At 42.4% G+C, this 14,685-nt stretch overlaps 1 protein-coding gene across 2 annotated transcripts in view; it reads right to left on the reverse strand.

The window, feature by feature from the left end:
* KAT6A (lysine acetyltransferase 6A) overlaps positions 1 to 14,685 on the reverse strand; it is an 81,700-nt gene that overhangs the window by 29,439 nt on the left and 37,576 nt on the right. For both annotated transcript variants that reach the window (XM_039524300.1, XM_039524301.1), the window contains exons 5-9: positions 12,538 to 12,653; positions 12,254 to 12,335; positions 11,273 to 11,408; positions 7,651 to 7,967; positions 5,352 to 5,470 (exon numbers count right to left, since the gene is read on the reverse strand). In XM_039524300.1, coding sequence (XP_039380234.1) covers positions 5,352 to 5,470; positions 7,651 to 7,967; positions 11,273 to 11,408; positions 12,254 to 12,335; positions 12,538 to 12,653 — 770 coding nt within the window. The remainder of the gene's footprint in view (positions 1 to 5,351; positions 5,471 to 7,650; positions 7,968 to 11,272; positions 11,409 to 12,253; positions 12,336 to 12,537; positions 12,654 to 14,685) is intronic.

Below are 14,685 nucleotides of genomic sequence, written 5' to 3' on the forward strand. Positions count from 1 at the left end.
GCTTGCTGTGGTCTGCCCCTACACTACTTCCGACTCACACACTTACAGATTCAGTCTCTTCCCTGTGCTATTTTATTCAGCTTCTGCATTTCCGTTTGCTCAGGTGCAACATTTAGCTCAGCTCTACACAGGCACTTGCATCAACTGTATCTCAACCACTGTTTAACCCAATCCCTGCCAAAACCAATACACAAGCTACTTCACTTTAAAATTACATTTGCCTTCACCAGATTATTTGCAATATCAAATACATTACATCTAGTTTGTTTTTCCAAAACTTGTTCCTTTTCTGGCCAGCAACTGTTTGACAATGGCATCTATTTACTAAATTTCTGTCCAAACTCCTGGAAGATTAGTTTCAGATTTTCATTTACTTTTCTAAGTCAAAATTCTCTAACTGAAAAAGCTAGTCATTATGGCACTTTATTATGGGGTTGGATTTTTTGTTGTTTTTTTTTAAATCACCCATGTAATAGTATCAGAAACAAGCAATTCTGTACAGTGCTGCTGCATTTGTGCTGGGATCTGAAGGGTTAATGGCTCTCATATTAGTTTGGTTTATCTCACTGCTGTGGTTTAGTGCAGACTTATCACAACTCATTATTCATTAACGCTCTTTGTATATAGTGACTATATTTAGGTTGGGTTCATTCCAATTACTATGGAATAACAGAAGATAAACAAACAGAAGCCCAAATATCTGGAGTAAGAGGAACAACCTGCATAGGGATAGTTATACTTAAGGAAAGAGCAAAACTTGTAGTTTTAGAAGGAACAGATCATTCAAGACTGTGAAAACTATAAAAATGGACAGAATAACACAGAGGCTCACAGCCAGATGGTGATTTTATATAGGCTAATGCAATTTTTATATAGGAAAACAGAGTTCGGAGAGCTGGCAATTTGTCAAGGAGATAATATTGCAAGCACAAGTACAAACTATCCCCATGCAAAGGAAAGCTAGAAAGAATAGTAAGAAGCCAATATGGCTCCATTAGGAGCTTTTTAATGACCTGAAAATCAAAAGGGAATCCTACAAAAAGTAGAAACATGGATGAACTGTGAAGGAAGAGCACAAAAGAATAACAAAAGTATGTAGAGACAAAATCAGAAAGATTAAAGCACAAAATGAGTTATACCTAAACAAGAGAGATAAAAGGCAATATGAAGAGGTTCTTTAAATACATTAAGATCAGGAGAAAGACAAAGGAAAGTACAGATCCTCTGCTTAACAGGGAAGGAGAGCTAATAACCTATGACATTAGGAAGGCTGAGGTGTTTACTGTCTATTTTGCTTCAGTCTTCACTAAAAACGTGAATGATGACCACATACTTAACACAATCAATATTAACAACAGCGGGAAGGAACAAAAGCCAAAGTAGGAAAACAACAGGTTAAATAATATTTAGATAAGATAGATATATTCAAGTCGGTAGGGCCTGATAAAATTCATCATAGGATACTTAAGGAACTAGCTGAAGCAACTTTAGAACTGTTCAAGAATCCATGGAGGATGGCTAAGAGGATGGGAGAAGGGAAAACATAGTACGTATCTTTAAAAAGGGGAACAAAGAGGACCCAGGGAATTATATAACAGTCAGCATAACTTTGATAACTGGAAAGATACTGGAACAAATTATTAAACAATCAATTTGTAAGCACCTGGAGGATAACAAGGTTATAAGGAATAGCCAGCATAGACTTGGCTAGAGCAAATTATGTCAAATCAACTTAATTTCCTTCTTTGACAAGGTTACTGGCCCACTGAATAGCAGGGAAAGCAGTAGATGTGATACATCTTGATTTTAGTAAGGTTTTTGACACAGTCCTACGTGACATTCTCATAAGCAAACTAGGGAAATGTAGTCTAGATGAAATTACTATAAAGTGGGTACACAACTGGTTTAAAGACTGTACTGAAAAAGTAGTTAACTATTCACTGTCAAACTGGGAGGGTGTATTTAGTGGAGTCCCACCACAAGGGTAAGTCCTGGGTCCAGTATTATTCAATCTATTAATTAATTACTGGGATAATGGAATGGAGAGTATGCTTATAACATTTTCAGATAAGATGGGAGGGGTTGCAAGCAGTTTGAAAGATAGGATTAGAATTCAAAACAACCTTGACAAATTGGAGAATTGATTTGAAATCAACAGGATGAAATTCAATACAGACAAGTTCGAAGTACTTCACTTAGGAAGGAAAAATCATATGCACAACTACAAAATGGGGAATAACTGGCATGACAGTACTACTGAAAAGGATCAGGGGGTTACAGTGAATATAAGTTAATGTGATGCAGTTGTGAAAAAGGCTAATATTTTGGGAAGCATTAACAGGAATAAACATAAGACACAGGAGGTAATTGTCCTGCTCTATTTGGCACTGGTGGGGGCTCAGTTGGAGTACTGGGTCCAATACCAGGCACCACACTTTAGGAAAGATATGGACAAACTGGAGAGAGTCCAGAGGAGAGCAACAAAAGCTATAAAAGGCTTAGAAAACCTGACCTATAAGGAAAGGTTAAAAAATATTAGGCATATTTATTCTTGAGAAAAGACGACTGAGGTGGACCTGATAACAGTCTATGGGTACGTTAAGGGCTGTTATAAGAGAGTGGGGATCAATTGTTCTCCATGTCCACTGAAGGTAGGGCAAGAACTAATGGGCTGAATCTGCAGCGAGGGTGATTTAGGTTAGATATTAGGCAAAACTTTCTAACTGTAAGGGTAGTTAATCTCTGGAACAGGTTTCCAAAAAAGGTTGCAGAATCCCCATCACTGGAGGGTTTTTAAGAACAAGTTGGACAAACACCTGTCAGGGATGGTGTAGGTGTACTTGGCTCTGCCTCAGTGCAAGGGCCTAGATTTGTTGACTTCTCAAGGTCCCTTTCGGCCCTACAGTTCTATGATTCTATCATCACTCTGGGCCAGAAATAGAGGAGTTACTTAAAGAATACCATTCTAAGTAGGCTAGAGGCTCCATACAATACACTTCCTACTATTTAGGCTCCGAATTGCTACTATTTAGGCAGTCCAAATATACAACAGCTCCTATCAGCCAATCCTGCTCTACTCTGACCCTTCTAATGCAACACCCTTCAAGGCTCTCCACAGCTCTATTGTTACCTACTGCTCATCTTGTTCTCCAGTATTCTTATGTTCTTGTCCTATGATCTGTCAATTCAGTGCATTTTTAGTTCCCTCAAACATGAAACAAAAAATATAAACATCAAGAGATGTATGTATCAAAAGCATTTTATAATCTTTTACTGCAGCTCTCACCTTTCCTATTTTGTTTGCTGCCTCCATCTGACCTTTGTCTAACAGACTGTAAGCTACTCGTGGCAAGGATCTGTCCTTTCAGTTTACCTGTAAAATGCTATGCATGCCTAATGATTAAGGCTGTGAGTCTGTCACGGAGGTCACAGATTCCGTGATTTTCTGGGACCTCCAGGACTGCTGCAGCAGCCGGTGTGGCTTGGGCAGCCCCTGGGCCAGATGCACAGCCACTGCTGGGGCAGTCTCGGGCCATGATCCCTGAGCAACAGCAGGAGTTTGGCTGTGGGAGGGGGCTCAGGGCTGGGTCAGTGGATTGGGGCACAGGAGGGGATGAGGGCTCCAGGCAGCGCTTACGTCGGGGGGGTTCCCCAGAAGCTGTGACATGTCCCTCGGCTCCTAGGCAGAGGGGCGGCACCTTGTGCTGCCTCCGCCCACAGGTGCCATCCCCGCAGCACTCCCAGGAACCATGGCCAATGGGAGCTGTGGAGCCGGCACTCAGGGCGGGGGCAATGTGCTGAGGCCCCCGGCCATGCCTCCACCTCAGAGCCAAGGGGCATGTCGCCGCTTCCAGGAAGCCGTGCGGAGCCAGGTAGGGAGCCTGCCCTCCCTGCCAACCCTTCTCCATCCCTCCCCCCCCCAATAGCAGTACCCCGGGCCGCTCCCCCCAAGAGTACTTAAGATTTAGTCAGGGGTATATAGTACTACTCATGGACAGGTCACGGGCTATAAATTTTTGTTTACTGCCCGTGACCTGTCCATGACTTTTACTAAAAATACCCATGACTAAAACATAGCCTTACTAATGATGCTATAGGAATAACTGCACTACATTCAGTTACGGACAAACTGCATATATGGACAGAGATACTGAACTAATCAGATGGGGCAGGGCAGTGCCAGACAGATACAACCCCCCAAAGCACTTAAGTACAAATTTTGTATTTCCTTAGGCCCAGATCTCTGAAACTTTGCGAAGAATGATTAAGGGGACATGCAGGAAAAAAATACAACTAAAATGTTCACAGATATTCCACACAAAGATAGTTTTACAGAATAAAACAGACATTGCTTATATTTTTTATCAGTTTCTCACTCACTCTGCATGGGATCTTTCTCAGTTTGACCAAAAATACCTAAAAATATAATTGGAGAGACAAGGTGGGTGAGGTAATATCTTTTATTGGACCAACTTCTGTTGGTGAGAGGAACAAGCTTTTGAGCTTACACAAACTTTTTTTCAGAAGCTCTAAGCACGAAAGCGTGGCTCTCTCACTAACAAAAGTCGGTCCAATAAAAGACATTATCTCATCCACCTTGTCTCTCTCATATCCTGAGACCAACATGGCTACAACTACACTACAACAATAAAAATGTAATGATTTTTAAGTCCAATATCTCAAAATCTTCCAAAGACAGAAGCTATGATGATCTCTCCTTTTCAATGCCAAAATATTTCAGATTCCTGCACTGCAAGATCTGAAATATCAGATTTTATCAAAAATGTGGTCACTGGACTACAGCTGAATCCTGATCATGTTGGGCTTCAGGCAGAGACTTTTTTGTTTTGTTTTGTTTTCTGTGGGTGGTTTTTTTTTTATTTGTTTGTTTTGGGGGGAGTGTTTGAGTGGAAGGGAGGGTTTCCTTCTTTGGGGAAGAGAACATTTACCTTGCAGGTGATCGTTGGGTTTGTTTTTTGTTTTTGTTTTTTTAAATGATTGCTGGATCTTAGAATTTTAGAATAAGTCTCAAGGGATGTGCATTAGTGACTGGACAGAGGGCATGTAAGATGGTGAAAGGTGAATGATAAACAATAGTATAACTATAACATACATTATTTTAGAACATAAACCTCTTCTTCTCATGAATTTTTTGTGGTTTGTGAAGCTAATCAGCCACAGCTTTCATCCTCCTTGAATCAACTACTCATTACTATACATTCTCTCAGAAAGGGGGATGGGGGCAATTAGCTGCTCTGACAGACTGATTCAGCAGTAGGAGTTCTTTTTCTCTCTGTTTTTATTTGTAGCACAGGTTTAAGATTTCCCAGACACTAATAATTTGACTTTACCTGCAGCGCTTGCTCCTGAATATCTCGAAACAACTCCATATCTTTTTCGGTCATGACATCCTGGCCCCCAAGAAGCCGCTCCTCATTTTCCTGTTTTCCATCCCAGCCATCCTGATTGTCTGTGAATAAGAGAGAAATTTCTCACTGATCATTAGCAAAGCTATAAGTGCATTCTTTTCCTCTAGTAAGAAGAGACTCAACTGCATTTAGGCTATGTCTACACTAGCACTTTTGTCAGTAAAACTTATGTCGCTCAGGGGTGTGAAAAAAAGACACCCCTGACCAACATAAGTTACACTGACAGAAGCACTGACGTGGACAGAGCTAAGTTGGCAGGAAACGCTCTCCCGCTGATATAGTTACCGCCGCTCGTTGGGGGTGGTTTAATTATGCAGACCAAAGAGCTCTCTCCGGTTGGCTTAGGGCGGCTACATGGGAGACCTTACAGTGGCACAGCTGCAGCGGTACAGCTGTGCTGCTGTACAGCTGTGCTGCTGTAAGGTTTCTAGTGTAGACATAGCCTTAGTGTCTTTGCCATGTTTCTGATGGGTATGTTTTTGTTTGAGACCATACTTCCCCCCCCATGACTGTTCTGTGAATTTTGCTTAAATTTACTTTGACAAAAATGTATCCATATTAATAATTATTACTAAAGAGAGATTTCCTGCATGGCATTGCTGAATATTATCTACTGGTTGTACAAGGGTAGTTAAAGTAATCAATGACTAAGTGATTAATCATCTTATTGGTTTCTGGTGCTTTGGAAAAGGGGATATTACTTGACATATAATACAGGAAATTACACAAGACTGAAAAGAGCATAAAAACTGTCACTTGATTTGCAATCCAGACTGCATTCTTTAGCTGAAAAAAGTGCTTGAAACTTGGAGACAGAGTGAGGGGAGTTAATGTCCTCCACAGTGCCATCTAGTGGCATGTAATAATGTATCCAGGACTGCTCAAAGCAGGATCTCACATTCCAGAACAGTACAGACCTTCTACAGGTGGCCTATGCCACACAAAAGAAACTCACAAGGGTTCTTTCTATCATACAGGTTTGTTTTTAGTTGCTCCATTTCATACTTCCACCTTCCTATTTATAAGAAAACTTCTATTAAGTTAGTCCCTGCCTCCGAATCACTCACTCTTCCCAAACAATATTTGACATTACTTTACAGATTTCTCAGGCCACCCTTAGCCCCTTCCTTTTGGACTGGAACTGTATCTATCTATTTAAATACTTCTTTGCTTATATATATAGGAAGCCAAGGTCTCCAGCTCACTTCCATTCTCCAGCCTGCTGTTCTATCATGACATCTACACAGTGTTGTTGTAGCTGTGTTGGCCCCAGGATATTAGAGACAGAAGGCGGGTAAGGTAATATATTTTATTGGACCAACCCCTGTGGGTGAGAGAGGCAAGCTTTCAAGCTTATACAGAGCTCTTCTTTAGGTTTGGGAAATGTACTCGGTGTCACAGCTAAATACAAGGTGGAACAGATTGTTTAGCATAAGCAAGTATCAGGGGGGTAGCCGTGTTAGTCTGTATCCACAAAAACAACAAGGAGTCCGGTGGCACCTTAAAGACTAACAGATAATCTGTTAGTCTTTAAGGTGCCACCGGACTCCTTGTTGTTTTTTTAGCATAAGCAGTTAACAAACACACCACAGGACCATACAAGGTGAAGTGGCCCATTAATACCTCTCCAATCATAGGAGGGAAAGGAAAACAAAAACAAAAAGCAAACAAAAAAACTCGGGGAACCCGCGTAACACCTTCAAAAGACAAGCCTGGGAGCTTAAATTCATAACATTGCTAGATACTAAAAATAATGGACTGAACAGAGACACTGGGTTTATGGTTTACTACAACAATGTATAATCCACTTAACCCCCGCTCCCCACTTCCTCCCCGTCCCCTCTATGACTGGAAAGGTGTTAACTGGTGACTTTGCCTTGAACAGTCCCTTGAAATACGTCTTAACTACTTATGCTAAATCATCTGTTCCAGCTTGTATTTAGCTGAGACACGGAGTACATTTCCCAAACCTGAAGAAGAGCTCTGTGAAAGCTCAAAAGCTGTCTCTCACCAACAGAAACTGGTCCAATAAAAGATATTACCTCACCCACCTTGTCACTCTATTATGACGTTTAATTGATTTTTGCACATGAATCTGTTACTCTCTAGATCAAATTTCCACCATCTACCAGCTCTTATCTGTTCAATATCTTCGACCTCAGCGAACCCTTTCCTGACTTAAAAGAGGCTGCCTTCACTGGCAAGGGGACAGATCCTTTACCTGTGGGCCAGTCTGAAGTGCTAGATCTTCTGGTGCCCTTTTTCCTGATCCTATATTGCTGAGAATAGTCCACCATTTCCCCGCGAGCTTTCCGCCCATCAGGGGAGGGGGTGAAGAATTTGGTAAGGCCATCAATGAGCCCTTTGGTTTTCTTGTTAAATTTCAAGGTGGTGCTGCCGTCTCTGCAGAAGTCCAGGGCATCTATCCGTTCCAGGTATCCTCCTTCTGCTGACGACGTTGACTGGCTGGATAGAGTGATCTTGCGCTTCCGGCCCCGACCAGGGCCAGTTCGAACTTTACTGAAGGGGCCTTTCGATCTAAAGAACCAGTAGGCGAAAAAAGGGCTGGTCAGTAGATGTGGCAGAGAGAAAGAGATTTAGGTAAGGTAATAAACTGGTTTAACATCTATGTACCATGCCAATCACCATGGTATATAGACATCAACTGCACAATTCAATAAGTGGTAATCACAGCCCTCTTTACTGCATGACAGTCTGGGCCTAAGTTCCACAGCAAAATTCCTAGACTATTCCTGCTTACTGGAAATTCTCTAGCAGATTCATTTAAATATAAAAATGTAGGTTTTTACTGAATGAAAAATGAAATTGAATTATACAATCTGTACAGCAGCCACAGTATTAGTAATGTTCATGTTAAAGTCAGTTTATTTATGCTGTCCCCACAGCTTCATTTTTTGATATGCCAAAGATTTTATACTGCCAGCACAACTGCATTGTAGAAACCATCAGGAAGAAGCTGAAGGCTTTGACAGCTGAGCAAACAATTAAGGACTGTGGGATATGCACATTCGCTGGCTGCAGGGCCGGCTCTAGGTTTTTTGCAGTCCCAAGCAAAATAAAATTTGGCTGCCCTCACCCCAGCCCTGGGCTCCCCCCCACACCCTCCTGCTGCCCCAGCCCTGGGCTCTCCCCCCCCACCTGCACCCCCTGGCACCCCAGGCCTGGGCTCACACACACCCCATGCTGCACCAGCTCTGGGCCTCCCCTTCCCCCACCAGTGCCCCCGCCCCTGCCGCCCCAGCCCTGGGCTCTTCCCCCCTCTGCACCCTCCTTCCGCCCCAGCCCTGGGTCAGTGGTGACTTGCTCCCAGGGCGGGTCATTCAGCAGGAATTTTGGATGTGCACAAAACACAGACAGGATTGGTTCCCATATGGTTACAGAACTGCAGTAAAGTGGAACAATTTTCAGCTTGTGTGATTGGAGGATATCTGGATGCATATTATAAGACTGTCCTCCATAAATGAGGAAAAGTCAAGGTGCCTTTACTATTCTTTTGTTCCACTCTTTGTTTCTATGGGGAATTTGCCAATGCAATATCACTGTCTTCCTTTTAAACAACTAAAAAAAAAACAAAAAACCACCCCGCAATGGCTGTTGAAAATAGCAATTCCAGTCCTAAAAACCACTGGGAAGCATTTCTTGCTCAATTTTATCTACTTTTTCTACAGTAAATTACAGTGGATCAGTATATTTGATTTAGGAGAAATGAAGTAACAGCTGCCCAAATTGAGCTTGAGCACTCCTGAATTTCGAGGTGTTCAAATCTGGAAGGCAGGTGGCTAGATTCCCTTTCTGAATATTAGCTAAATCTGGAAAGGAAAAGTCAATTTTTGCTTCCATGGCTCGGAAGTGGAAATCCTCCTAAGTGCCTGGTACTGTATCTAAAGCTGCCCAGGTCCAGTAGAGCCTCCCCTCCCCCGCTTACTTTTCATTTTAAATTCTAGTTTGATCCACGTACCTCCCTTGCTAGGCTTCAGATAGAGAGGGGCACTGTCCATTTAGTCCACCCAATTCCTTCTTTGGGGGCTGCAAGGTGAGGTCACACCAGTAAACCTAATCCAGTCTGGGAATGTCTTCTGAAGGGGATATCTGGGCCAAAACCTTCTACTCCTTGGGCACATCTGTTCCCCATTCACAGTGCCATCCCGCTCTAGCAGTGAGCTCAAGCTGCAGCATGAGGTTTCAGCTACCATACTCCCTCCACCCCTTTCCTGTTGGTAGTGGCCAAGGAAATGCTGGGAAATGTAGTTCTTTCCCTGCTCCAGGGCTGGCTCTATAGGCAGGGAGCTAACCAAGGAACTACAGCTCCCAGGGCCCCCTGTTGGTTCTCAGCTTCCATGCTCGATCCCTGCTAGCTGCCGCCCCTGCAAATGGGCTGCCCCAAGCAGCTGCTTGCTTTGCTGGTGCCTAGAGCCGCCCCTGGCTGGCTGTTTCTGCTAAAACAATCACCAGTGAAAAAATTAAGAGTGTTGAGATTTAAACTGTCATCTTTTAGGTTTTAGACTTAAAAACCCATTGAAATGGATAAGGCAGTTCATGCTTCTCAGAGCTATTGCTTCAGAATGTCTGTTGACTCAGGCAGACATCAATGAAACAACTGCTATTTTCTTCATAGGTTTACTTTGCAACCTATCGTTATGTCTACACAGCAAAGAAAAACTCGTGGCTGGCCTGTGCCAGCCAACTCAGGCTCACGGGACTCTGGCTGCAGGGCTATTTCATTACCCCCTTCCCCGTTCTGACCCCTCCTCCAAGGTCCCAGAACCTGGGTTCCAGCCCAAGCCTGGAAGCCTACACAGCTATGAAACATCCCCACAGCCCAAGCCAGAGGTGGCTGGCATGGGTCAGCCACACGTTTTTCTTTGCTGTGTGGACATACCCATAGGGACTAGAAACATGCTTTTTTAAATGCAAGCTTGATATCTGAATTTTGCAGCTAAGTCTGCAGTCATGAAATTATGAAATACACATGACCTGCCTTTCTTGTACTCTATTAGGTTTTAGAGTAGTCTCATCTAAGCCCATTATGTTGTAGGACTCCCCACTACAATGAAGGAACAAAAGAGAATGCTCCCTCCACTGACCTAAGCATCAGTGCCCCTTTAAGACCCTCACAAAATATCACCTCGATGGGTTGCTCATATTCAGCCGCTTCAGTTTCAGATTTCTCATTAATTGTGGCAATATATGTAACCTACAACTTTTCAAACTCCCAGCAATATTTCCAGAGGACTGTAGAGTGCAGCTAGTCTACGTTGACAGGAGCAGTGCCATGCTGCAATAGAGTCCTGCTGTAAACCAGCAAAGCTAGTCTGAAGTAACAATCTAAATACTTTAAATCTAAACATCTAGTTATGGCAAAGGGAGAAAGAACTGAACAAATGCCCCAACACTCCTTGACTGTACACAGTAGTCTGAGAAATTAAATTCTATGCAAAACAGTTAATATTAGAATTGGAAAAATTATGTACTAAGGATATGCCTACACTTAAAATGTTACCGTGGCACAACTGCTTCAGTGTAGACACTACCTACATGGATGGGAGGGATTCTCCTGTCAATGTAGGTAGGTGAGAGGTTGTAGCTAGTTTAACAGAAGAATTCTTCCATCAATTTAGCGCAGGGGTTAGGTTGGAATAACTACATCTCTCAGGGGTATGGATTTTTCACACCCCTGAGACATAGCTATACCAATGTACGTTCCTAGTGTAGACCAGGGCTAAAAGATAGTCACCCTAGGTAGGACACTAAGCCCCCCACAGAAGGCCCATTTATTCCCCCTCTCCTGCCCTCACTTTCCTTTTCTCCTTAAAGCAACTTACGTTGTGTTTTGGTTCTTTAACCTGTTTTTGGGACGTCCTATTGGGTTGGCATAGCGTCGTTTTATCTGTGCTGCCTTCTTGTGTAGAAGTTTTCTTCCTTTCTTCCGTGGCCGGCATATCTGACATATCCACATACCTGTAAGACACAAAGCCTCATCACAGGATGGAGGAAAAAATAGAGGCAAGAAAGAGTACAGGTCCCTTCCAGCTGGAGTGAAGAACCATCTGACAGACCCCCATTACTATAAGATTGTAAGAAATCTACCTTTCTGTCCTAGCAACTAAACTCAAATCCTGCCTTGGTGGAAGCACTCACTCCAGAAAGGCTCTATAGGTAAGTTTTTAAGCATGCTTCCTGCAAGTATAGAGGAGCCCAGGCATCAGATTATCAGAAGAATAGTACAGAAGGACATCCATTTAATGAGTTTCTACTGTACTTAAGGATAGTGCCTCCAAACCAGGTGGAGACATCACCACACCACATGGGAAGACTTCGACATAGACTTCCCTTATACATGGCTTTTGAGGTATGAGAAGAACAGAATAAATTGAGCTTATGCTCCAGGAGCTACTAACTACACAAACAGAAATATTTGCTGCCACTTCAAGGACTGCATATCAGTTTCTTTCTTCTACACAAAGCTACTCACTCACCCAAAGAAGTTGATAATGATAATCTGCTACCATAACCTCCATCCCCTCAGACCTCTGAAAACTTTTAAACCAGGAATTTAACATTTTGATTCTTTCTATTGAAAGCAGGAGAGGAAGAGAATAAAGGATTCTCATCTGCAGGTTACATGAAGTACAGGCTCTCCTCACGCTATGGCTTTTAATACCTGAAAAGTGGTGCAATGAGTGAGATAAAGATGGATAAGGAGGAGAGGGGAATTCTCTTATTTTCTGATATGCCAATACTTTCAATTCACCTCTTCCCCAACATCTCTTTTAATTCCCCCATTTGTTACACAGAGTCCTTACCTTTCGGCATCCTGGTGAGAGGTGGGTCACAGCACTCCATGTGAAAACCTCGGTCACATGAGTCACAAAATAGCATATTATCCTGTGGAAGAGACAGACAGCTCTGGTTAGCTTCACACCAAAGGACTGCACCAGGTCCAGCTCTCAGTTACCACTGATCCCAGACAGGCTATGTCAAGTTCCCAACCATACCTGTACACAGTACTGGTTAGTTCGGAGTCTCACTAGGTAACCAAAGATAAGCCAAGCAGAAGCTGTAAATGTTTGGTTCCAGAAGTACTCACTGCATTTTTGCCCTGATCTCGACAGGAGCTGCAAGTTTTGCACTCAATGCACTGCCATCGTAAGGCCTTCACTCGAACTGTTAGCTCTGGAGAGAACTTCAAACAGGACGGATGACCTATGAAAAAAGGATAGATAACCCCAAGGAAGCAATTCTGCTATTGTCACTGCTCTGGGACATACATAGAGGAGGTCTAATTAGTCATATCTTTCACATACAGTTTCAGATACCCAGAAGCTCCTTCTGTTTCAACACAGATCTCACCAGGACTTGGTACTTCAGCTCATACTTACTTACAGCTCAAAATCAGATACATTGCATGAAGTCTGGCAGCCCCATTCCTAGTTGAATACATTTGGACTTAACTGAAGAAATTTTTGTGCACTGATTTACTCTCTCTCATACAGACAAATAAAGATCTTTTTTAAAGCTAAATTGTCCTTTGTATATCATTTTGAACACATGAGCAGATGACTCTCATGTGAGGTTTCTGTCTAAAGTGAACTTCTAACTTGATATTTTTTGTAGTCGTTTGTAACTAATTTTAGATCAGAGCCAGACTGCAGGCACTTTATAACTACATAACAAAAAACGCCAACAATTTACAATCTAAGTACAGGACAAGGTACAACAGATGCATACAAAGACAGAGGGAGCACAAGGAAACAATGAGACAGTAATGGTTGCTAAGTTAAGCAGTGGTCACAGTACATCAGCTACCTAGCCACTGTCAAGTTTTTTGCAGGCATCATGGCAGAACAGTTTTAAGGAGGGATTGGCAAGGGGACAATGAGGTGGCTTTGTAGATGTTTATTGGGAAGTTCTCCCAGGCATATGGTGCAGCATGAAAGAAAAAATTTCAAATAAGCATATCTGGTTTTAACAAATGGACAGTGAATGCTGGCATCACTGATGGTAGAGGAGATAGATTATAGGCGGTGAAGTAAAGATAAGTAGTTTGCATTTGATGTGGTATAGAGAAGAAATAGCAGTGAATCTGAAAATTGATGTTTGCAGCAAGTGTTCTGAATGGATATATATAAGGCAAGATAGGATTAGTCAAACTCAGAGAGGAGGAGGTTGCAATAGACAAGATACGAGATGAGGAGAACTTGGATAAGAACTTTTACTGCGTAGATGGAAAGGAAAGGCTGGATCTTAAAGAAGTTATGCAAGAAAAAGTGGCAAGATTTAGAGTGGCCATTATGGTCAATGAGAGAGCTGATCCAGTGCTGCGGGTAAAAAGAGGTGAGGGCAAGGAGATGAGCAGCTAAAGGATCAAGTGAGTCATCAACATGGAACAAAGGCACAGAGGATGACTGTGGGATACTAAGATGAGAGACAGATTTTGGAGAAGTCCTACAGCATGTGTTATACAGGAGGTTGGACCAGATGATCACAATGGTCCCTTCTGGTCCTGGAATCGATGAAGAGACCACTGTGATCATTTAGGCAGACTTCCTGTGTAACACTGGCCACAGAACTTCCCCAAAATAATTCCCAGAGCAGATCTTTTAAAAATATATCCAGGTCTTGATTTAAAAATTGCCAGTGATGGAGAATCCACCATGAGTCTTGGTAAATTGTTCCACTAGTTAATTATTCTCATCGTTAAAAATTTACACCTTCAGGAGGTCTTCGATAAGTGTGGTATAAATGCCTCAGTTAGCAAAGCACTTAAGTACCTACTTAAATGCCTAAGTGCTTTGCTGAACTGGGGTCAAAGAGATGACAAAATTGACCATACAGAAGACAGCTTTCTAAAAAGTTTACTAAGGGCTTACTGAACTAGTTATGTGGCAGTTGAATGCAACTGCCCCCCATACTGAAGGAGCATAAAGATCAGCTAGCCAAACCCTATTGTTCCCCATCCAGGACAGTTATGTGGGGACATCATACTAGATTAGAGGCTCTCAGGACAAAATTTTTGGTGGCCTCAGAATACGGCCACCAACTCTTGCTGGTGGCCGCTCTCACACTTTTTCCTAAAATACTTAATTAGCTTTAGGAAAACCAAATAAATATGCACAAATTATAATGATCTGGATGTGTATATATTTATTGATAGCTAATAAGTCTGTTGTGAAAAGTGATCTTAACAAACATACAGGTATCACTTTTCACAGCAGACTTACTCAGCCCTGGCAAG

This window comes from Mauremys reevesii, linkage group 2 (genome assembly GCF_016161935.1).
Source record: "Mauremys reevesii isolate NIE-2019 linkage group 2, ASM1616193v1, whole genome shotgun sequence".
Lineage (NCBI taxonomy): Eukaryota > Metazoa > Chordata > Testudines > Geoemydidae > Mauremys > Mauremys reevesii.